Here is a 26,673-nt window from a genome sequence, read left to right on the forward strand (position 1 = left end):
TTAATTTATTTAAATATGAGAGAGAGGATTTTAGGATAAGATGAATTAATTAAAAAAATATGTTTTATTTATTTAATTAATAGTTGAATGATGGTTAAATAATCAAATATCTATTTAATTAAGTGGACAAAAATAGGGTGTCTACAATAAATTTATAAATAAATATGGATTTTGATTAGATAAGAGGTCTGCTAGTGTGTAAATGTTGTTACCTTATTTTGTGATGTGATTAGCTAAATGATCAACCATCAAGTTGGGGTTGTTGTTTTGACTATAAAGGCAGATTATATGGAAACTACTCTCGCCTTTGAAGAAATAGCTTAGCTTTGGAGATCCTATTTGAAAACCTAGTTGAATCAAGATACATTTATGATAACGGTGAATGTTGTGACTATTTTGACAATCCTTGTGAGCATAAAGAAATTTAGTTAGTGCAATGAGCCTATTGGCATCATAACACATGGTAAATATTTCATTTATCTTACTTTCTATTTCACTCTTGCACTATATACAAGTGGAAGAATGTTAGGATAAAATGCTTTACACCTTGAAAGTTTGGGCAAACATAACGTTTATTTACTTATAATATTTATTATTAGAGATATATGGAAAAGGGGTCCCCACTTAGGAAGAATGTCAAGATCTCTTAGGAACACCAAATTACAACACCTGGCTATTATGCTATGATGTATATAAGAACATTTATGATATGTATGCTATGTAAGGGCATATATGACATTATAAGATACATAAGTGAAATAATGAAACATAAGATCATATAAGAGGGACTTACGAACTAGACTAGGAAAGTCATGGAAGATACATGATTAGTTTATACTATGAAAGAGCATATTTGAAAGGTTTGAATAGCCCAAAATGGAGTACCTATTTTTTGTAGGTGGGTGGTTTAACTTAGAAATTTTATTCTATAATGGGAGATGCATTCATGAATTGGAATGTTGACCATAGACTTGGGCACCCAAATTGGGCTCATGGTTTTAGTCCATTGTATTGGAAACCATTGGTGATTTCTAAATTTGGACTTGCCTATAAATTGGAACCCTCGGATAGAGGTACAATGGTTGTATTTTATGTAGAATCATGTTGCCAAAATTGCTTCAATTTTAAATTACTAATCTTTTGTGAAGATCGATGATTAAACTTCTCTTGCCACCTTGTTACTAGGATAATAAATTAGTTTTGATGTTTTAGAGGCTAAGATTTTTTCCTTATGGAAATATTCTTAAGGTACACATGTGTCACTTTGAGTATGATTATATGTTGTATTCTTCTCTTCTCATGTCTCCCCTCTTTCTTCATTTCTCAAATACCATTTACTTGTAATACTATCTTCAAGGATTAAATAGGAAATTTCTTCTATTTATGTTAAAAATCGACTTTAGCATACCATCTTGAGATGAAAGGTTAACGAAGATTGTTAATAAATGCTTAGAAAATTACCTTTTATCATTTTATTTTTTAGCAACAAGGAAAATAGGTTGGGTGGTTGCCTCTAGCATAATGGTGGTATACTAGTAATTATCATCTAGAGCAACCAAAATGACCACATATGAAACTTTATATGGTCATCCTCCACCTTCTAGGGAGTTCTAGGGTGCATGCTATTAATAATTCCTTATTCCAAAAAGTGTATGAGAATTAACACTTGGCCAAACCTTAAGAAGAATTTATAATGGACCTAACATTATATGAAGTAGTATGAGAATTAACATAGGTTTGAGTGGAGTTTTGAAGTAGGTGATTCTATCCTTTTATGTCTACAATCTTTAAAATAGTGAACTCTTTACATGAAATAATACTTGGCCAAACATTATATGAAGTAGTATGAGAATTAACACAGGTTTGAGTGGAGTTTTGAAGTAGGTGATTCTATCCTTTTATGTCTACAATATTTAAAATAGTGAACTCTTTTCATGAAATGGTGTATCATAAGTTAGGTACCAAAATTTTTGGTCTTAGAAAGCAACAAAACATGTTGACAGTGCCACTTATTTCACTAGACCTTCTACTTGGTACAAAGATCCACCTAGTCTTCCATGTATCTTGCCACAAGAAACTTAGTGACCATAAATACGAGGGGTGATAACATCCCTTACAATATCATATAAGGATGGTTGACTCTTTTTGAACCTATAATGATCCTAGATACTTATGAGAGACAACTTCACACTTGCATAATCAAGGACTTTTTTGTTAGAAATAAGCCACACCAAGATCATTGATGGGTTGGCCAAAGAGGGGCCAATTGATCGATTAGTAGTGCACTCCAACAAAAAAATGAAAGGTCAAGTCCTATCTAATCCATATGAGTTTTAGCTCAACGTTATTAGAGCTAGACTATGAGCCCTAGGCACTTGCAATGTGGCTTAAGAAGGGATGTTGGAATTAAGAAACACGTGGATCAATGACAGGCTAGTCAAAGAGGGGATACATCTTAGTTGGTAGAGTACTCCAACAACAAAATAGAAGGCCCTAGGTTTCAGTCCTAGCTAGTCCATATGAGTTGTAGCTCAATAATTTTGGTGTAGTGGGAAGACATGTAACTTCAACGTGAAAGCTAATAATTATTTTGCCACAATTCCTATATCTTAATATTTGAGGGAATTTTTTTGAAGGGATTCAATATCAATAATCATGATTCTCATACATGTACTCTACATTTTTCAAATAAAGGCTTGGGTGCATATTCATGTCACCCTGATAGTTAGCTAGAATAAAGTATTTACCCCCCACACACAAGATAGTAGTGGTTCTATTTTATTATAAGCTATATAGAGTTTAGGAAAGATAAGAATCTCGAAGACTGTGATTAGTGTTTGTGCTCTTTTACGAGGGTTGGCCCCTTGAAGTGACACCACAAACATGTTATATAAGCATTCTATTGCTCTTATTTTTTTGTGTAAATTTATTTATAACATTATTTTCTCTATAGTTTTCTTTAAAATTTTGTTGGATTAGGGACTCAATTTTTATATATTTTTCTTGAACCTATCCTTATCCAAATCATTAGTACTTTTATAATTTCAAGAATTTGGAAAATATGGGAGAAGATTAAATGATATCTTGTCTAGAATGGTACTTCCTACTAAACTAGATTATCCATTGATGATAGTTTCATTTGACGATCTTCTTTATTCTAGTAAATGATACTCCCTTAGCTACAAAACCCATTTTGAAAGCTTCAAGACTCTTTCAAAGGGGTGTATCTAGGGAAATACATATTTTTCTAGATATACCTTTAATTGGATTCACTAGCCTTTGGTGAGGATCAAATATAAACTTTAATTTGTTCATAATATTGCTATTGACATCACACTTCCTAACTCAAGTGTCTCTACACAAGATAGGGTTATCTACTTCACTATTTTGGTGCAAGGATTGAAGATGGATACTTGGTACCTTTTTATTTGATACCAAACCTAACATAACCCATAGATGAGTTGTTCCCAAGATACATCTTTATTATTTTCTTAACCAGACATGACAAATTCAATTTGCTAAGTCCAATTTATAAGGAGATTTTGAAAGTTTTAAAAAAATATTTAGTGTCAAAAGTATTTTATTTATTTGGAATTTCTTCTATTAAAGGTTATTCTTTAGTGAGAGACTTTAAAAATAATGACCCCTCATATCCATTGCCTTGCTTATAGTTATCAAGTGCCTTTTTACGTATATTTTTTTGAGGTTTATCCTATTACTCATGTTGCTTGGTCTTGGACTCAGTCTTTGCTTTTTCTTTTTTTATTTTTCTTGTCACTAAAGTTTTTCTTGAAGTTTGATTTCATTTTGATTCCACATATTACTGTGAAATTATGACATCTATATAGAATTGAAATTTTATTTTAGATTTTGAAACATATAAATATAATCATTTTTTCTAATGCTATGAGCCATCTTTTCTTTGGAGCTCTAAAGTGGCAATGGTTTTTAATAAATTATTTTGATCCAAAGCAAAATAAATAAGCTAGGTTGAGTTAAACTACTTACAATAATTATTGGAATTTTCATAGCAATGCCCTAATTATCCCCACATTAGTGGCTCTTAATGAAGTTTTATAACTTCCACTCCTAGTGCACATGACCCTTACTAGAGAGATTTGGGGGCTAGCTTTAACATATGCTTGTTCCTTCTAGGCCTCATTCTCCATGGCATCCTAGATTTGTCTATAATGAAATCTCTAAATTTGACTTTGGTAATCTCCCTACATAGATAAACTTGTAAGGAGGTTTAATCTAGCTACAAAACTTAAAAGATTGTACGAAATAGATTTAACTAAAATCTAATTTTTAACACCATTTTGTATAATATTTGAAAACAACTTAAATATGATGATAATCCTTCCATTTATATATGACCATATTGTTTTTGATATTAAAAGCAATGAAACTAGGGTGTTGGCCCTTTACACTAATAGCCCAAAGGTAGCTTTAACAAACATCAACCAAAAATTAACAACACGCTAACATTAATTTAATATCAAAACAAAACAAATTAAGAGTCTTAGCAGTAGTTAAATGTAAAACGGTCAAGAGTCTTAGCAACATGTAACAAAAACCAAAGATCTAAAACTAGCCACCCAATGGCTAAGTGAGTGCATTGCTTCAGTCATCGGTGAGGAACTTAAAAAGATCCTTATAGTTCCCTTCTTTGTCAACATCCTTTCCCAACACTTTCTTTTGCATCAGGCATATGGAGGTGGTTGAGTTGTGCATCACATGTAGGATGAACCTGGAAATGCTGATCATTTTTTTCTCCATCTCCAACACTTTCTTCTTCATGGCCTCCAGCTGCACCATAATAGTCTTGTAGTTAGCATAGGTACTAACACTACCCCCTTGATGAGTGTCTTTTTCCTCTGGCAGAGCCTCTTGATTTAGGTCCATTGATTCAATTTTGGCACTATCGGATATGTGCGTGGAATTTGTCACTGGTGGACTTAGTCGAGCTTTCTTCCTTCCCCGAGTCGCCATTATCATCAACATCATCATCTTCCTCCGATTCTTCTTCATAAACCAGTAGTTTCTTTCCTTTCCCTTTGTCAAATGTGCGCCTTGCCACCTTGCTAGAGTGCCTAGGGTTGGCACTCACACTTTTACTATCTTCTTAACCCATATCCGCCTCCACATCACTACTAATTTCTTGAATGGTTATGTGGGTCTTGGGTTTTTTAACCAGTGGGGTAGGTTTCTTAAGTTTCCTTTTTTTTGTCTGCAGTGGAGGTGGTTGTGGACTACTTTAGGTCGCAAAGGCCTTTACCTACAATGTCATGGGTGGGGGTGCCAAAGGTACTAGGTCGGAAAGGGATTGTAGTAGCACCTGGGATATGCAAACGCTTCTTCTTGCTAGGGCCAAGAGATTCAAGAATAATCGTCTCCAAAAGAAAATCAAAACGTGAGACTTTCATTACAACACATTACTTAAGAGGATATAAGACAATATGAAAATTATATAAAGAAAATATAAGAACTTATTATTAATACTTTTAACTCTTATACCTATTTATTATTTTAAAAAGACCAATTCTCTTTCTTATCTCATGAAATGTTATTTCAATCCATTGGATTTTTGACTCTGTAACTTTTAACTTTAATAATTCATTTGACTTTATACCTTTTATTGTTGATATTTTGTTTCTTACTATGTTGTCCACTTCTCTTATCTCTTTTGTTTTATATTTTATATAACTAGGCCTGGTTTTCCTAGTGACTAAATATGAGAAAGACTTTACCTTTGCGAAGAGAATAGAGTTAAGCATCACCATCCATTTTCAACAAATTTTGATAGTCACATAACACCTAAAAGTCACTTCACATGGGAAAATTTTGTAGAAGACTAAAAATACTATGGGAATTTTTTTTCTATAACCGTATATAGGGCCCACAAGTATTATCGACACACGCTTTAACTTCAAAAAAAGCAATTAAATTGTTTTTCCTGGGTAACAAACGGAACAAGTTACTGGACTTGACTTTGTTTACAGCGAAGGCCTTCTCTGCATTACCAACACGCCACTAATTTGAGCCCTTCTCACAAATTCAGATCCAAAATCCACAGCAGGTTAGTCACGTCAGATCCAAATTCACTCTTTTCTTTTGCTAACAGAGGTTTTGAACATTTTCAGGCATTTCGTACAGATGAAGAAGAACAAATTATGGGCAAAAGTCAGGTACAGACCATCATCATCGTTATTGTTATATCTGTTACTGTTTGCCTTTATCATTATACCTGTTGGGGAAAGTTAAAAAATCAATGTGGATCGGCCTTGTTGCTGGAAAATGTAGTTACTCTATCTGAATTGAAACAGAATCATTAGAATTTTGCCTAAGATGTAGTGTTTTTGCCTGGGATGTTTTGACGGATTGGGTTATGCTTGCACAACATTCTGCAGATATAAACTTGATCACTGTTCATGATTGTTAGTCGAAAAGTTCGCTACATGGGGGTTGAATATGTTAGAAATTTGGCCTTAAGTTGTTATTACTACGCTTTTTGTAATTCACTTGAATTTCCCTGGGGATCGTACTTGAAACTCACTTCTTTAATTTTGTAGGTTTTGTGGGTAGTGGCCAAGCCTTTACTTCAAAGTGGAAGACTGATTTCATTGTTGTAATGGTACATCAGGAAAAAGACGATAAGACCCTGCATTTAAACCAGTCAATCAATATAGAATTTCAAATTCCAAACCGGGATTAATATGGCACAAAATTATAGGAACACTGTTTTAAGTGAAAACATTTAGCCGATTGTAATTGGTTCTGATCAGAAATACATTTCTAATTTTCTCACAAAGAGATTGGATTATGCGTGGAAAACCAGAGTCGATTAGGCTAACATTTTTCATATATGTTATAGGCTTTGATGTTATGTTGGATCGACTATTTTTTTTTTTTTTTTTCCCTAAAGTTATATTTCTATCCTTAATTTTTTGTAAATTTTACTTGATGCGGTTAACATTTTGATCTACTCCAACACAAACTCAGGGTCCCTTTTCTAGTTGCTCTGCCTTTGCCCTATGATAGCGTCTACTGCTTGACAGACAGACATATCTACCCCGATACGTTCCAGCTGTCTACTTACATTGTTTTGCGCATTTTAGAAACAGTGTAGAATCATTAGGTTTCTATAGTAGAAATCACTAATATGTCAAATGTATTTAGATTTTCCACTCCGTTCCCTTAAAAGGGTAGGGGAGTTATGTTCTGAGATTGTTTTTCATTTACTTTGTTGCATGTGTCATTGTGTAGACAATGCATATTTGACTTCCAATTCTTTTTATGTATGGCAACTAGCACTAATTCTTGGATGGGCGAATATTGCAATCCATCACAGGTATACCAACTTTGACCCAACGCCTAATTGGGTAAGCCAAAAACTTCACTGTGCATGTGGTGGTCAGACTGTTGGGCTTTATCATTTGCAGGTTTGGTTGTGCAATCCATGGGTCGTCAGAATTTCCTGGTCTTCAACAATTAGTGCGTATTCTCTGCTGGGGGATCTGTTTCATTAAGCATTGAATGCAGGCATCTTAAGAAGTGTGGCTAGTGTTTGAACTCTCAGTGAAACCAACTCAAAATTTAGTCTTATTACTTTCATAAATAAGGTATAACTTTGGGTTTGATCAAACTATCTTTGTGGAGTAGAAAGCAATGAGACAGACACAAAAGCTCGGGAAATCCTAAAGAACTTAACTTGTCCTCATAGTGGTAATGATTAGCAGTGATTCTTAAAGTATGCTGTACTAATGTTTGCCCTTTATGGCTTTCCACACTTATGACAATGTTTTGGTAGATAGATGACAATAAATTAAGCTATTTAGTTTAAAGTATTTTCAAAGCATCTAGATGCAAGCACTTAACCAACAGTTAGATTCAAATTCATTTTTGGCTTGCTTTGAGAGGACACCAATGAATTTCTCTTTTAAATGAGGATTTCTAGAATTAACCACATCTGAACTTAGCATACACTAAGGTGTAGTTTCATCTATTTCTCTTTCAGTTGTACTCTTGACTATTGAAAATCTGATCTTCATTTTTTGTGAATTGCAGTACTATATTCACTTCCATGCATTAGAATTTCCCGACCTTTATGTTAGGGATAGAGATGTTATATAAGACTCATTTTCTGATATTTTGTTTTCATTCACAAATTAGCACATAAATCATATTTGATGTGTATAGTGATGTCTATATATCGGATCCTACTCACATAGTTGTAAAATTAAACAAGCATAGAGGCTTCATCTTCTCTGAGTGATGGCTTTGTACTTGGGTATGTTAATATGAGTGTTTCCACTTCCTTTTTATGGGCATATTTGTTTGTTTTTCCAGCTTGATAGTTAATATATTGATATGATTACATGTAGGTCCCGAGTCCGTTGGGATGAAACAAACCTGGGAGAAATAGAGGCCAACAAGCCTGTAAGACAGAAAATAAATGAACCTAAAACACCTTACCATGCACCACAATATGAAGATGGTAAATTGTCTGGATATGATAAACTAAAGCTAATTTTTCAATAATGTTGCTGCTTTTAACTTTTGTTGAATGATATAATATGGAGGTATCACTTTTATTTTCCTTATTTGCAAGATTTCAAATAGCCATTTAATGTTAAATAAAATAAAACTATTTGCAGGATCTGTTTCACCACTATCGGATAGAGAAACTTCTTTGGGTGATGCTGAACATGCAGAAGCAGTACGATCTGCATTAAGTGAAGTTGCATCTTCAAGCAGAGAAGGAAGAAGGCAAGGCAATGGTTGGACATCCTCTGAGGATGAGGGTGATGCAACAGAACATGATGATGAAGGTTAGTGTCTATTATCACTACATCTCAGCATACTTTTTTTTAATGCGAGTAAAAGCTCATAGTGGGGAATATATATATGTATACATCTTATATAGTAAGTTGGTAAGGCTCACACTTGTCATCTTTTTTTAATTACAAATTGTGTTGTATTCATGGTTTTTTGAATTAATTACTAAATATATGAGATTTCCTCTTGTGGGCTTATGTGAAACTCTTTCTTTGTCACATGTATATCTAACTTGCTGCAGTGACAGTCTTTTGTTGTATATATTATTATCATGTTACCAAGGCTATGTTTGCCTTTTACAAATAGATGGGAAGAATCAACTCTAGGCACTTAATAAATTCTCTTCAGTTTCAAAATTTAGAGCCATTTTTATTGTCGGTTATGACTCAGGCTTGATGCTAGTACTTTGTCTCAATCACTGCAAATATTAGTTGATCAAAAAGATATAAAATTAACTTTAGTTGGTCTTGACTCTTGATTATAGGCTTTGTTTATGAATAACTCAACAAGATCTATCACTTTCTGAATTCTTTCTGATGATCTCAGATCTGAGTTATTCCTCATGGCATGTATATTTTTGTCTTTGACATTAGCTTACGCATTTGGAAATATATTTTCATTGCCTTATTCAGACACGTAGTGAGAGCACGTGGAAAAGGCAGGTTATGTCCATGCTAAAAGGAGAGTTTTATTTTTCATCTATATGATGTTTGTCTTGATTATTAATATTTTTTCAAACAACTTTCTCCAAAGACTAAGTAGTTTCTTTGTTGCTAAAGATGCAATTGTGCATTAATTTTCCTTTGTAGAATAATTACTTTGGAACCTTTGAAGCTTGAATTGGTTATCAGGCCAGGATTTTTTTTGAATTGATTATAGATCACTAATAACAGAAACAGCTTACACTGAAGATTATGGGCTAACATGAGCCAAGTCCAGTCTAGGAGTAAGAACAGAGTGACAAAATTACATACAGGCCAAAGTATGAATAGAAAACAGACTACACATTACAACTTTCTTTAAAAGCATCTATTTGGAAGGACCCAATGGGTGGGTAAATTTCATTAATGTTTTCATTAGATTTAGCAATTTCCAGATCAGGATCATCCACAACAGTTTTGTCTTTTTCTTTAGCCCCATGTCTTCAAGTAATAAATCATGTGTCGTTTCTGTGTCTTTCCTGAAACTTCTTATATTTTTTAATAAACTGTTCATAGAGGTCAATATTTTGCACTTTTGACTTCAAACATTTGAATGTTAACTTGCCTGTATCATGGAGCTTCCAGAATTTCTCTTTTAGCCACTTCCAGTGTAAGAAAAGTCTGCATGGTAATGGAGCGAAAAGTGAATCTTTTATTAGAATCAGTAAGTTGCCTCTTGCTACCTTGGAGACAGTCCTCATTTGTCACTTTCCACAAACACCAAAGAATATCAGTAGACAAAACTAACCAAAAATGGTTGGCCTTTTTACATAAACCTGTTGTGAGGTTTTCACACATCGTCCCATCGCAAATGGGGACCCCCCACTCTTTTCTGCTTTCTAGGATAGTGTTAGAGTCCTTAGCTATTAGCCTTTGCATTAGAGAAGTATAAAGGGTCAGGAAGCCAGGAGTCAGGTGGATAGCCTTGTGTAAGGTGTGAAATGAGTGAGTTTGTAAAGTCTAGATTTCATGTGAGTCAGTCGTGAGCTCAACCGAAGAGTCTAAAGAACTGCTAGTTAGTGATACTCTAAGTGCTCGAGGTTAAAGGCGAAAGCTTCGAGTGCTTCTCATGAGGAGCGAAATTCACTTCAAATACCCTTGATTGAGAGCGAAGTTGTTCCAAGAGCCTTATCTTGCAACTTTGAATGGAGAGAGTGAAACAAGATGAGTGAGCAAACACGTAGTATTCAATTTCAACCCACTTCATCTCCAAGCCCCCAAGAGTGAACTTCAAGAATTGAAGGAGGAGAGCGAACTTCAGGAATTGAGCTAGAGGAGCGAAATTCATGTTTGTAAGTAGGAGAGCGAAGAAGACGTGAGAGTAATTACCTTGAGCTGATTTGGAGTTGAAAGCAAACTTCACCTTTAACCCCATAGGAGCGAACTTCACCTTCAAGCCCAGGGGAGCAAACTTCATGTTTAGGCATAAAAAAGCGAATTTCATGAATCCAAGAAGGAGAGCGAACTTCATGAACTCAAGGAGGGGAGCGAACTTCATGAACTCAAGGAGGGGAGCGAACTTCATGAATCCAAGAAGGGGAGCAAACTTCATGTTTGGAGGCAAGAGAGCGAACTTCATGTTTAGGCAAAAAAAAGGGAACTTCATGAATCCAAGAAGGAGAGCGAACTTCATGAACTCAAGGAGGGGAGCGAACTTCATGAATCCAAGAAGGGGAGCGAACTTCATCTTCAAAGGAGGGGAACGAACTTCATGTGCATGTGATAAAGAGCGAATTTGCAAGATTATGCTTGGAAGGAGTGATTTTGAGTTAAGAGGATGAATAAGCAAGATAGAAGGTTACTTCATGTGCTCCCATCTTGGAGCAAACTTCATGAATCAAAGGATAGGAGCAAACTTCATGATTTAAGATAGGAGAGCGAACTTTAGGAATCAGAGGAGGGGAGCGAACTTCATGAATCCAAAGGGGGGAGCGAACTTCATGTCCAAACATAGAGGAGTGAATTTGTATCATTTACCCACAAGAAGATTCAAAGCTGCTGATAGATCATTTCCTTGAGCTAATTTGATGCCTTAACATGCTTAGGAGAGAACAATTTTGAATTAAGATGATGAAAGGTAAGCTAGAGGGCTACTTCATGAACTGAGAGAGGGGAGCGAACTTCATGTCTAGGCCTAGGGGAGCGAACTTCATGTGCACACCATGTGGAGCAAATTTCCTCTAGAGCCCTTCCCTAAGGACAGTTTATCATCTTTGCATCAATAAATGGAGGAAAGACACAATGCTGAAACTCATAGAATGAAGAAAAATGAATGAAAGCAAGTTAAAAGATCACTTCATGAGCAGCAAGGTGAGAGTGAATATTCATGTGCATCAAGGTGAGAGCGAACTTCAAGTGCCCCTTCCTTAGAGCGGCATCAACTTCAAGTGCTCCTTCATGAAGGCAAATTCTCTCTAAATGCTCTTATTAAACCTGCAAACCACATGAAATCACATAATTATATCAAATTAGGAGGTTATATAGAAGGTATATATCATGTGTGTTTGATGCTCATTTGTTTGTTTTGCAGGAGATGAAGAAAGAAATAAAGGGGATCGCATTGAAGGAGGATTGGCAAGTCTCTCAAGGATCAAATTTCAACATCAAGATTAAGATACAAGGAAGATATCCTCAAGGGAACTTTATAGACAAGCACAAGAAGGTGATTACACAAGAAGCATTTACTTACACAAAGACATGATCCACAACACCAACAACATGAAAGGAGTCACAGAGAAGGAATTCCAAAGCAGAGAAGCAATTGTGCCATCAAGAATCCATTCCAAGGCAAAATCAATACTCCAAAACTAAGAGGAAGACAAGATCTATACCTTGCACCTCCATGATTGAAGCCCTCAAGAGGATAGTTTCAAAAGAGTTAATCAAAGTTAGAAGATCATCATCATCACCGTTGAAGCTGTATAATGTTGAGTATCAAGAAATATTCCTTCATGATGATCTATCAAGCCTACAAGTGCAAGTTAAAGGTAGAATCCTAGTCATCGTTCCAGTCACTATCTCCACCAATCAAAGGAGTTCCACATCAGCACATCTTGATTCAATGTACTTGACTCGCCCGTGATGGCACAAACTTCGAGGCACCTACCCCTATTATCTATTGGTCGAATATTCCAGAGAGGACATGTGTCCAAATGATGTAATTATTTCATTGGCCCGAATTGAGTTTGTTGTAACAAACCCTAATTAGGGTTTTCATTGTAAAGTCTCGGCCATTGATCTCAAATTGATCGGAGCCATTGAATTATATTGAAAGCATTATAAAAGGCTCAAGCTCTTCATTTGTAAAGGTTAATAGTTAGCGAATAGAGTAGTGAATAGTGAATAGAGCTAAGATGGTAGCTAGATTAGAATAGAAGTTAGATTAGGAGAAGGCAAAGATTGTTGCCAAACCTTGTTGTAAAGGACAATTGATTTCATTGAAGCTATGGTGAATTTGATTTGTTACTTCAACAACTTGCACGATCTTTACTTCTCAATTTGCTTTCATGTTTATTAGATTGAATGGAAGAATTTGTTGAATGTATTTATGTGGAATCCGTTTAGTCCATACCACTAGTCTCTTGTTGATTGTAAGTGCGCCTTGCGTGGTCAATTGGAATGATATGAGCTTAACTTCAAATTGTTATGCATCCATTGTTTATGCGTTGACTTGAATGGTGATCAATGTTTGATGATAATGATTTGAACATCTTTGAATTATCCCTTAGAAGATTGCACTGAGCTCGTGTCAAATTGTTCAAGTTGATGGTGAGACCTTGCCCAATAGGATTCCATCTAATCATTCATCCGTCTTCTTACATTCTAGGCCTTAGAATAGGCCTCCCCAACCCTTCATCTTTTGTCCTTTTTTCAATCCAAGCTAGTTTAGAATAAAAACCATCACAAGATTGCAACATCAGATGATCAAGTTCCAGTGATTCAAGCATTCAACAATTCAACGTAAGTCCCCTTGTGATTCCAGCAAATCACATCAACCAACAGAGCTTATCCACACGTCGTGACCTGACATACTAGAACCTTGGAGTTGTCTCAAGTGATCCTTAAGCAAATCTTCAGCATTTGAGTAACTTTGTTCAAGAGAGGATAAGATACTTTTGGGTATTTTATTCCGTGTTCGCATGTGCATGAAAAACACATAAACAAAACCTTTGACATAACCAAATAAAATTTCTTGCTAGGAAAAATACAATTACTATCCTGCCCCTCACAGTTACCACAAAAAAGAAGCCAAATTTCTTTAGCAAAAAAAAAAAAAGATGTGGTTAACAGTCTTTGGGATTCTGTAGATAGAGCATATGTTATCATTGGGTTGAATGTGTTTCAAATTAACAGGGAGTTTCTTTAAGAGAAGGAGCCATTTGAAACAAGCTTTCTTTGGTTCATCACATGGGACCAATAACGGTTAAGGACTTCAGAACATCGCTCATGATTAAGGTTAAGTTGTGTTGATGTGTTTTTTATGCACATAACAATACAGAATAAATTACCAAAGTAATTTACCCTCTCTTGAACAAAATCACCTCAGATGCTAAGAATGAGATCAACTAAAATGATTCCAAGGTTTCTACATGTCAAGTCTTGACGAGTGGGTAAGTTCACTGGTTGATGTGAATTGCTGTGTTTCACTTGGGGGCTTACGCAAATGTTTGGATTATCATGAATGATGCGGAATAGGTGTGCTGACAACTTAAGATTTATCAATAAGGCTCTGGATTTACTTCTTACTAAAAAAGGGGGAAAAAGAATAGGGTTCGGGAAGTCTATTCTAAACCTAAGAATGTAGGAAATGATGAATGGATCTAGTGGAATCAAACTAGGCAAGGTCTCACAATCAGGTATTGACACAAGCTTAGTGCAATCGTCTAAGGTATACTTAAAGATTTTCAGGCTATTACCATCAAACGTAGACACCATCCAAAGTGATGCTTGTCAACGGACGCGTAATAGTTGAAGTTATGCTTAGTTAAATTCCAGTTGACCACACAAGGCGCACTTACCAGTGGAAAGAGGCTAGTGGTATGGACTAAGGATTCCACACAAATAAATTCAACAAATCTTCCATTCAATCTAACATACATGAAAATAAATTCTAATCTAAATTCTAATCTAACTTGGAGGAATTGAGAACCATGAATGCAAATACAACACTTGAAGAGAAAAATCACCAACAATTGAACAATGATTAGGATTCAAATAGCTGCAGCATATACCAACAATTCTACAAAAACTCTCCCTTACAAATGAGAGACAAGGAGGCATATATAGAGTCTCTTACAAAAATGGATGGCCCAGATTGATCTAAGATCAACGGCCGAGATCATGCCAACAAAACCCTAGAATTGCCCTAATTAGGGTTACATAAAAAATGGCGCCACCAACATATGGCCCAATGAAAAGATACCTAGTCATCATATAGGGAATCTTCTAGAAGATTCCTTCCTGCATCTCTCTCTCTCTCCTAGCATACTCCAAGAATCTAGCCAATACTGAATCTAACTCCTCCATGGAAATGCTAGGCAAGGTATCCTGTTGTAAATCAATCACATCCAATGAATCCGAGCAAGCATTCAAAGTGTTCTCCCATTCTGGCATAAGCTTTTGCGAATTATGAACATGAATCAACAAAGAGACCAAGTCATCTATTTGACTCTTCTTCAAAGAGTCCAACTGACAAAAATACATGAATTTCATCTTGTCTCTTAATTCGGCTGAGTGTAAATCACTAGCATCACTAACATCAACACCCAATAATTCCTCAATCGAGGCAAGGATTTTCATCTGAATGTCTTGAATTAATCTTTCCATCTCCATACAACTCGATTGGGCGTTCTCATAAGCTGATTTCTTCAAAGCTAATGCACAATACCAGCCATGGAAATTATATATGTCTCCACTGTGCACAATGTTCCCGCTGACCAAGGTGGAATTAGGAACCTTCTTCAATGCCAGGAGGTGTGGAATAGTCTTCTCTTGGATAGGCCGGAATTCTTCCCAAACTCCCTCCAAATACTGGATTCTAAATACGAGCGTTGTTGTCTTATCATATGCTTGGACAAACTGAGTAAGGAAATCATCTGCCTGCTTCCTTGTGCTTTCAATCCACTTTTCCACCTCTGAGTGTGTAACTCTTGCTACCTCGCAGTGTGAATGTATTCCATGGTCAACTGCAATAGGGGAAATAAGGGTGGGATCTCCACGCCTTGTCCCTGCAATATACTCTCTGAGTCTAATATTTTCTTCTCTGTACCTTTCATTCTCCGCAATCGCTGTGTCTAACTTTGCATTGATTGCTTGAAGGTTGTCACCAATCTCCTGGAATTCCTGCCCTGCGGATGGACGACCAAGGGCAACTGAAGTGATCTGGAAATCCATGGGAGTAGCAATGTCCGCTGTCACGCCGGCTCTAGGAACAACAATCTGTGCAATCCACATTCCTGTCTCATCTCTAGCTATGTGCGACAAAATCTCCACTCTCTTGGGCTCCTTCTTCTTAGCACTCCTAGCTAGGTAGTCATCAATATCATCAATAGGTTGTACTTCTATCATTTGTTTACTTTTTTCCATACTCTTCTTCAACCATTCAGGAATAGCGCTCATCTCCATACCATCATCGAGACATATTTCTCGATCAAGGTCTTTCAGTGCCGAGATAACTTCATCATTATCATCAAGATTATTCTTGGTCCAATCATATACATCTTTTCCCAAACTAACTTCCAAAAGGACAATAGGGGATCCCGACTGGTCATCATTCTCATCAGGAGGTGCAGATGTTGTGGCATGAAATTCTGGAGTATTCTCTTCTAGTATCACTGTGTTGGAACACTGCTGAGTCTCCTTATCCTGTTCTGTTACTTCAATCACTTCGATTGATGAGACATTGGGAGGGGGTGAAGGAATGATAAGTGGAAGAATGATAGTCTTCTGTTTCTTCTTCACTTCCTCAATCTTCTTCCCTCTAGACTTGACTTCTCCAGACATGTTCTTCCTTCTCTTGGGAGCTTGACTCTCTTCGTCTGCATGAATCCTGACATCACTGACAGTCCTCTGATCATCTTCGGAAGTAGACTCTTCCGGCTTCATCCTTTCATAAGTGAAGGGAACACCCATGTCAACTAATCTGTTCATCTGCATATCTACCCATGTGTGGGAGAAATTCAAGACTTCTCTTATCAATACATTTAGGTCAGTCTCTTCTGACTATGACCAATTTGGCAATAGGATTGCCTTCTTCATTTCATTCTCATAATGTGGGTGTGTATGATCTCTATCATCTAATACCTAATCAGGGATGAGGAAAAGTCCACACCTCTTCATGAAATCCACTGACATTCTGGACCACATTCTTCTCTTTACTGCTTGTTCATCCATCAAGTTAGCCCAATAATCCTCTATATCAACCTTATGAGTGAACTTCTCTCCTCTGATCCTTCCGACCTTCTTGTCTGGATCGAATCTCTCTCTCTTTTTGTAGGTAGCAAATCTGTAGAATGCAATCTCCTCACCTGTAGTGCTGGCAGCTATGGCGGATTGGCAGACCTCTGATGTCTTCCCAACTGAAATAGGGAATGTCATTCTTGTCCTGTGCTTCTCTCTCTGAATAACATCGAACTCTAGAAGCTGTCTTACCACTTCCAACAATATCATTCTGTCAGTTGGATACCTAGGAAGTCTGTAGGGTTCAGATTGAAACCCATGAATGCTGAGGTATGTGAAAGTGGTGAACTGTATATACCATGATCTATATTTCTCTATTAACTCTGTTGCCTCCTTGGACAATCTTTTGTGGATTCCGCCTTGCAGCATCTGTGTGATGTACATAGTGAATGCATCATTCACTCTCTTATAGTCTTCAATTTTGTGCATGCTCAGTTGGGGGTAGCAGTCATAACTCTTAAATTGTCCTTGCCCATTCCCGACTTCACCTTTGCATATTAATCCTCTGTATGAAACAAATCGTGCAAGCAGATACACCAGGTAGGAAGTCATGGCGAATGACTTGGATCGCTCTACATTCCTCAACTGGAAATCCAGATTGTCGCTTATGATCTTGGACCAATTCACTAGTGTTCCTCTAAGACAATCCTGGATGAAGTAGAACATCCATCCATGAAATATTGCTCCCTGTGGCATTCCCATCACTCTATTGAGTAGGAATATCAAATCACTATATTCCTCCTTAAAATCTACGCACATAAGTGTCTTGGGAGCCTTGGAATGATGATTCCTAGGTTCAATCATCCACTCTTTATTAATTAAACTCTTGCATACACCCATCTTCTTCGTGTATCTGTCTGCATAATCTTCCTTGGTCACATCCTTCATGTCTGTACTGCATGGAATTCCGAATACCTCAGCAATGGCATCCTCAGCAAGGTAGGCGATGGCAACACCCTTGGGACTCTTGATCATTCTTGTGAGCGGATCGTAATATTGTGCACACTCCAGGATCAACTCACTGCACTGTATGGATTGTGGAAACCCAGCGGCATGGAAAATGCCACTCTTCATAATATTCGCATATGCTGGAGAAGGAACTTGATCTTTGGATCCAAACATCCGAGACTGCATCTGGTCGAAGTCCAGGAAATGCATGTTGGTATCAGTGATCTCCTTCCATCTGGATGAAATCTTAAACTCTGGATAAAATCCAGTCTCCAACGTCTTCAGCAACTCTTTCCTTTCCTTGTATCCTGATTTTGACGTGTACGAAGCTGGAAGTTAGTCCCAGGATAAAAATAAGTATTTGTAATAAAATTCCTGACTTTCTAGAGATTTAGCTAGTTTAGAGCATGGAGTCAGGAAAATAATCCATACATTTGGTAAATTTTAGCAATTACGTTCAAAGTGTGACAACAGTAAGGCATGGAAGCCTTCCATAAAATTCATTTGTACCTCCTTATGCTTAGAAAATATACAAGCAAAAAATGCAAAGGAGTATATCGGATAAGTGGCGACTTAGGAAAGGCGTGAAAGGTTGTGTTTTCACACAATGAATGTCTGAAGACACCTTCCACAGTCAACAATGGAGGTCAAAATTCTGAAGACAACCTGAAAATTCAGACTTTCAAAACATGTTGTAATCTTCAAAATGTGCATGAAATCAATAAAAATCAGTTTTATTGATGAAAACAATTATTTTTTGGAATGTAAGTATGGCTGGTAAAATTTAGTTTTCTGAGGACAAGTTTGAAAATCGAACACTTCAGACTTACTAGCTCCTTGCAAAGTGGTTTAAATCCCTGAAAATGATGAAAAATTGCTAAGGAAACAACCCCAAGCAAATTCGCCAAAATTGGTTAGGTGGCTGGAAATGAAAATTTCAGAGGACAACCGCCTAACAATGGAGTTTCAGACCTGCAATAGCGATAAAATGGTCTAAAAAGTGCACAGAAAACTCCATAAAACACCTCCGAATGTTAAATGTTTAAGTTGGAATTGGTTGGGCAATAAAAACTTAAATCTGAAAATTAATGGCAACCATTAATGGAGGTCAAATTCTGAAGCAAACTTCAGATCTGAAGCGAATCAGCAGGCTGGAAGTGATGGTAGTCACCAAACATGCATGAAAATCATCAAAATATGGCACCAAAACACCTCCCAAGCAAAATCGAATTTTTCCCAAGTCTAGCGCCAAAAATGGAATTCTGAAAATTGATGCCAATGGTAGCTTAGATCTGCAGCAATGGAGGATGGCAACAATCTGGAAAAATCGCCCAAGTTGGGGTTGAATACCCCAAACAGAAAAATTTGCCTGCCTTAGCAAAAAATCGAAATTTTCAAAATTCTGAAAATTGTTGTTAATGGCAGCAATTTGCAGCAATGAAGGTCTGAACAACAGCAAAAATGGTGGAGGAAAAATCGCCCAAGTCCTCAATCAAGATTTTGCCAACTTTTACCAAAAATTGCTAAATTTGGAAAAATTGCCGAACTTAGCAAAAATCGAAAATCTGAAACTGGTCTTTAATGGCAGCCAAGGAGGAATAAGTCAGCAAGCTGCAAAAAATGGAGGAAAATAAATCTTCAATCCCACACTTCACAAAAATGCCTTGCTAAAAAATTCGCCCAACTTGGAGAAAATCGCTCTCATGGAGACACCTGGTAGAAATAATAATGAAATAATGCTGAAGTTCCTCTCATATACTTGCTTTCACCTCCAACTTTCACCACACAAGCAATGTGGGATAAAAAACACTTGTATAAATACTTGCTTGGTGAAACCCTAACTTGCTTCTAGAAGGTTCAAACATTTAATAATTATTGCAAGTTATTAAATTTGCTTTTAAATTTTAAATAATCATTTAATAATTATTTAAAAGCAATTAAATGGGGCTTTTTATTAAAATATTTCAATTTAAATCCAAAATAAAGCCTCCAGGGGAAAATCGCTATCAGTTGGGATTAAAAAATCCCTTCAAAAATCACTTAAGTGTCAAAATTTGCCCCATAGGGGAAATTCGACCCATGCTTGGATAAAAATCCATGCTCAAATTCATCAAAATGCACATAAAAAACCTCCCAAGGGAAAATCAATGTGAGTTTGGACAAAAATCCAAACAAAAATGCACTCATTTTGCAAAAATCACCCCCAAGGGGAAATTCGATGGGTGTCTGGACAAAAATCCACACTCAAAATTCACTTAACTTGGAAAAATACCTCCCTGGTGGAAAATCGACCTCAGTTTGGACAAAAATCCGGACTCAAAACTCTTCATAATGTTCCTAGTGGAAAATCGATCCCTGTCTGGATAAAAATCCGGACAAAAATGCTCAGGGGAAAATCGACCTCTGTCTGGATAAAAATCCGGACAAAAATCCTCACTTAGTTGTCACAAAAATCCTGGTGGAAAATCGACCCAGGCATGGAATTATCCTTGCACTCTAGTCCGCACTCTCAGGGGAAATTCGATGACAGTCTGGATAAATCCTGACACTTAGCCAAATTTTAGCATCTCTAGGGGAAATTCGACCCAGGTGTGGATAAACAGTGGGGGAAATTAGTGGCCAGTATGGATTCCAGGGGAAATCCATGTGTAGTATGGATTTTGAGTGGGGGAATGGGTTGGGTAGTCTGGAATGTGAAGGGAAAATCACTTCTAGCATGGATTTTGACCCTTTAACCCTTGTAATAAGAATTTCCCTTAGGATTTTATCATTTTAACCACTCAAAATCACTCAGCGACTTTAAATTTGACTGGACTTATACTAATTTTCCAAAAATATGAGCGAAACGCTAGGAAAATATTGAAATAAAGTGCGAAACCAACTTGAATATTACCTTAGGAGCAAGAAAACAACTCCAAAAGGTCTGTGAATATCTTGGCACTTTAAAATCATTGATGCGCGTGTTTAAAAACATGTTAACGTTCAATATGTCTACACTTAGCAAAACTTAGGATAATTAAAAATATCATCTTTTGCAACTTGATCCTAACATTTCAAAAACCCTAGATGGCACTAGGCATGATCAAAACTCCGAGACTCGGGCACGGGAAACGCAAAATTGCCCACTAAGCAGCCAAAACCCTAACCTAACAACGCAGGAAGCTGGAAAAGAGGGGGTCCCTGTTAGCAATGGGGCGATGTGTGAAAAGGTCACAACATGTTCCTGCAATATACTCTCTGAGTCTAATATTTTCTTCTTTGTACCTTTCATTCTCCGCAACCGCTCTGTGTAACCTTGCATTGATTGCCTGGAGGTTGTCACCAATCTCCTGGAATTCTTCTCCTGGAATTCCTGCTCTGTGGATGTACGACCAAGGGCGACTGAAGTGATCTGGAAATCCATAGGAGTAGCAATGTCCGCTATCAGGCCTGCAATAGGAACAGCAATCTGCGCAATCCGCATTCCTGTCTCATCTCTAGCTATGTGCAACAAAATCTCCGCTCTCTTGGGCTCCTTTTTCTTAGCATTCCTAGCTAGGTAGTCATCAATATCATCAATAGGCTGTACCTCTATCATTTGTTTACTTTTCTCCATACTTCTCCTCAGCCATTCAGGAATAGCAGCCATCTCCATACCATCATCGAGACATATTTCTCAATCAATCCTTTCAATGTTGAAATAACATCATCATTATCATCAGGATTACTCCTGGTCCAATCATATACCTCATTTCCCAAGCTAACTTCCAAAAGGACAGTAGGGGATTCCGATTGATCATTATTCTCATCAGGAGGTGCAGATGTTGCTGTGGCATGGAACTCCTGAATATTCTCTGGTAGTATCACTGTGTTCGAACACTGCTGAGTCTCCTTATTCTGTTCTGTAACTTCAATTACTTTGATTGATTGGACACTGGGAGGGGGTGAAGGAATGATATGTGGAGTGATAGTCTTCTGTTTCTTCTTCACATCCTCAATCTTCTTCCCTCTGGCCTTGACTTCTCCTGGCGTGTTCTTCCTTCTCTTGTGAGCTTGACTCTCTTCGTCTGCATGAATCCTGACATCACTGACAATCCTCTGATCATCCTCGGAAGTAGACTCTTCCGGGTTCATCCTTTCATAAGTGAAGGGAACACCCATGTCAACTAATTTATTCATTTGTATATCCACCCGTAGGCGAGAGAAATTCAAGACCTCTCTCATCAATGTATTCAGGTCGATCTCTTCTGACTCTGACCAATTAGGCAATAGGATTGTTGCCTTCTTCATTTCACTCTCATACTGTGAATGTGCATGATCTCTATCATCTAATACCTGATCAGGAATGAGGAAAAGTCCACACTTCCTCATGAAATCCACTGACATTGTGGACCACATTCTTCTCTTCACTGCTTGCTCGTCGATCAGGTTAGCCCAATAATCTTCTATGTCAATCTTATGAGTGAACTTCTCTCCTCTGATCCTTCCGACCTTCTTGTTTGGATCGAATCCTTCTCTCTTCTTATAGGTAGCAAATCGATAGAATGCAAGCTCCTCACTCGCAGTGCTGGTGGCTATGGCGGATTGGCAAACCTCTGATGTCTTCCCAACTGAAATTGGAAATGTCATTCCTGTCCTGTGCTTCTCTCTGTGGATAACATCGAACTCTAGAAGCTATCTCACCACTTCCAACAATATCATTCTGTCGGTTGGATACCTAGGAAGTCTGTAGGGTTCAGATTGAAACCCATGAATCCTGAGGTATGTGAAAGTGGGAAACTGTATATACCACGATCCATATTTCTCTATTAACTCTGTTGCCTCCTTGGACAATCTTCTGTGGATTCCGCCTTGCAGCATCCGTGTGATGTACATAGTGAATGCATCATTCACTCTCTTATAGTCTTCAATTCTATGCATGCTCAGCTGGGGGTAGCATTCATAACTCTTAAATTGTCCTTGCCCATTCGCGACTTCACCTTTGCATATTAATCCTCTGTATGAAACAAATCGTACAAGCGGGTACACCAGGTAAGAAGTCATGGCGAATGACTTGGACCGCTCTACACTCCTCAGCTGAAAATCTAGATTGTCACTTATAATCTTGGACCAAATCACTAGTGTTCCTCTAAGACAATCTTGGATGAGGTAGAACATCCATCCATCAAATATTGCTCCTTGCGGCATCCCCATCACTCTGTTGAGTAGGAATATCAAATCACTATATTCCTCCATAAAATCTATGCACATAAGTGTCTTGGGAGCCTTGGAATGATGAGACCTAGGCTCAATCATCCACTCTTTGTTAATTAAATTCTTACATACACCCATCTTCTTCGTGTATTTGTCTGCATAATCCTCCTTGGTTACATCCTTCATGTCAGTTCCGCGTGGAATTCCGAACACCTCAGCAATGGCATCCTCAGCAAGGTAGGCGATGACAACGCCCTTAGGACTCTTGATCATTCTCGTGAGCGGATCGTAACATCGTGCACATTCCAGGATAAGCTCACTGCACTGTATGGATTGTGGAAATCTAGCGGCATGGAAAATGCCACTCTTCATAATATTTGCATATGCTGGGGAAGGAACTTGATCTCTGACTCTGAACATCCGATGCTGCATCTGGTCGAAGTCTAGGAAATGCATGTTTGTATCAGCAATCCCTTTCCATCTGGATGAAATTTTTAAACTCTGGATAAAATCCAGTCTCTAGCGTCTTCAACAATTCTTTTCTTTCCTTGTATCCTGACTTTGACATCGCACCTGTACGAAGCTCGAAGTTAGACTTTGGAAAATATTCGTAATAAAATTCCTGACTTTTTAAAGATTTAGTTAATTCAGAGCATGGAGTCAGGAAAATAATCCATACACTTGGTAAATTGTAGTGATTAAGTTCAAAGTGTGACAACACTAAGGCATGAAAGCCTTCCATAAAATTCATTTAATACCTCCTTACGCTTAGAAAATATGCAAGCTAGAATGCAAAGGAGTATACCAGATTGATGATGACTAAGGAAAGGTGTGAAAGGTTGTGTTTTCACACAATGAATGTCTGAAGACACCTTCCGCAGTCAACAATGGAGGTCAAAATTCTGAAGACAACCTGAAAATCAGACTTTTAAAACATGTTGTAATCTTCAAAATGTGCATAAAATCAATAAAAATCAGTTTTATTGATGAAAATAATCATTTTCTGAAATGTAAGTATGGCTGGTAAAATTTAGTTTTCTGAGGACAAGTCTGAAAATCGAATACTTCAGACTTACCAGCACCTTGCAAAGTGGTTTAAATCCCTGAAAATGATGAAAAATTGCCAAGGAAACAACCCCAAGCAAATTCGCCAAAATTGGTTAGGTGGCGGGAAATGAAAATTTCTGAAGACAACCGCCTAACAATGGAGTTTCAGACTTGCAACAGCGTTAAAATGGTCAAAAAAATGCACAGAAAACTCCATAAACACCTCCAAATGCTAAATGTTTAAGTTGGAATTGGCTGGGCAATAAAAACATAAGCCTGAAAACTAATGGCAGCCATTAATGGAGGTCAAAATCTGAAGCAAACCTCAGATCTGAAGCGAATCAACATGTTGGAAATGATGGCAGCCAACAAGCATGCACGAAAATCATCAAAATATGGCACCAAATTACCTCATTAGCAAAATCGAATTTTCCCAAATATGGCGCCAAACTGAAATTTGAAGATTGATGTCAATGGCAGCCTTGATCTGCAGTAGCAAGGATGGCAGCAATCTGAAAAATCGTCCAAGTTGGGATTGGATACCCCAAACACAAAAAATTGCCTGCCTTAGCAAAAATCCGAAATTTTCAGAATTCTGAAAAAATGTTGTTAATGGCAGCAATCTGCAGCAATGAAGGTCTGAACAACAAGCAAAAATGGTGGAGGAAAAATCGCCCAAGTTTCCAATCATGAAATTGCCAATTTTCACCAAAAAATGCTAAAGTTTGAAAAAATCGCCAAACTTAGCAAAATCGAAATTCTGAAACTGGTCTTTAATGGCAACCAAGAGGGATAGATCAGCAAGCTGGAAAAAATGGAGGAAAATAAATCCTCAATCCCACACTTCACAAAAACACCTTGCTAAAAAATTCGCCTAACTTGGAGAAAAATCGCTTTCATGGAGACACCTGGCAGATTTATTAATAAAATAATGCTAAGTCTCCTCTCATATACTTCCTTTCACCTCTCTCTTTCACCACACAAACAATGTGGGATAAAACACTTGTATAAATACTTGCTTGGTGAAAACCTAACTTGCTTCTAGAAGGTTCAAATATTAAATAATTATTGCAAGTTATTAAATTTGCTTTTAAATTTTAAATAATCATTAATAATAATTTAAAAGCAATTAAAAATGGGGCTTATCTATTAAAATATTGCAAATTAAATCCAAAGTAAGCCTCCAAGGGAAAATCGATATAGGTTGGGATTGAAAAATCCCTTCAAAAATCATGAAAATGTTAAAATTTACCCCATAAGGGAAATTCGACCCATGCTTGGACAAAAATCCATGCATAACTTCATCCAAATGCACACAAAAAACCTCCCAGGGGAAAATCAATGCGAGCTTGGACAAAAATCCAGACAAAAATGCACTATATTTGCAAAAAATCACCCCCCGGGGAAAAGGTCACAACAAGTTGCCAGCAGTCATTAAGGTGCCTGAAGACCTACCAGGAGTTAGTAAGAGAGTTATAAATCTATTTGGAATCCGCTTTTTGGAGAGCAATAACATCTTTCCGTTTCAAGTTATTATAGATTTCAGTCCCAAAACAGATCTGAACAGGAAAATGAAGGAAATCACAAGCTTTCCTTAGAACGGAATAAATTCTTTTTTGAGAAGGAGGCAGATTGAATTCAATACTGAGAGAGACCCAAGATTTGATTTTGTTATCAATCAAAATATTTCCGCAGTCTTTAATACCCTTACTGTCCCAACCTTTAGTAGACAGCCTTGAAGGAGGGCCAAAGGTTTATTCTTCGCCAAAGGTTTATTCTTCCATTGATGGTTCCAAGATCTAAAGCTACTGTTGTCATTTCATGCCCCCATGAAGATTTAAAGCTACGATTGTCATTTCATGCCCCCATCAGTGCCCAGCGATGAAAATCTATTTGAGAAAACCTTGATGGGCCCTTCATTAGCCTTTTTGCAAAAAGTTTCATCTGAAAGGGTCAAATTTTCACTAAGTTATGGTGAGTCAGAGTTTCAACCAAGTTTTGAAACTTGCTTCGGGCTTTGACAAGGTTTGCAGAATCTTGTCGGACCTCGAAGTGGTTTTCGCAACCTCTTTCACTCTGCGTTTCGCCCTTCCTTCGACCTTTCTTTATTTTTGGCTAAAAGATTGTCGAAAGTTTCAAATGATTTCACAAGCTTCGTTAGATTCCAACAAGGTTCTCAAAACTTTACTTTTCACCAACAAGTCTTCTTTTCCTTTTGATGCTGCATTCTTTTTTTTATCAGCCCGTTCACTTGGTTTCAAAATCTTTACCTTTCCAAAGTTGCAAAGTTCAAATGTCTTTTCATTTCAGCGACAGCGTATGGTTTCCGAACTACTATTGACTTTCAACATGGTTCTCACAACCATGTTGGAGTCGACAAGTAACTCATAACTTCCTTCAAAGATGCCATCCTTTTGGGGAGGAGAGTTTTTAACAACTTCAAGTTTGTTCTTTGGTAAAGAATGGGAGGTTTCAAAACCTTTGTTGGAGCTCGACAAGGTTTTCAAAA

General features: G+C 37.2%; 1 protein-coding gene across 2 annotated transcripts in view; it reads left to right on the top strand.

Moving 5' to 3' along the window:
* Positions 1-5,946: 5,946 nt before the first annotated feature.
* The window catches only part of LOC131038136 (protein phosphatase inhibitor 2), a 51,366-nt gene continuing 30,639 nt past the window's right edge, over positions 5,947-26,673 (top strand). For both annotated transcript variants that reach the window (XR_009104361.2, XM_057970466.2), the window contains exons 1-3: positions 5,947-6,188; positions 8,385-8,497; positions 8,658-8,831. Coding sequence is in view for 1 of the 2 variants with exons in the window: in XM_057970466.2 (XP_057826449.1) it covers positions 6,157-6,188; positions 8,385-8,497; positions 8,658-8,831 (319 nt within the window). In the remaining variant the exon portion in view is untranslated. The remainder of the gene's footprint in view (positions 6,189-8,384; positions 8,498-8,657; positions 8,832-26,673) is intronic.

The sequence above is a fragment of the Cryptomeria japonica genome, chromosome 11 (assembly GCF_030272615.1).
Source record: "Cryptomeria japonica chromosome 11, Sugi_1.0, whole genome shotgun sequence".
Lineage (NCBI taxonomy): Eukaryota > Viridiplantae > Streptophyta > Pinopsida > Cupressales > Cupressaceae > Cryptomeria > Cryptomeria japonica.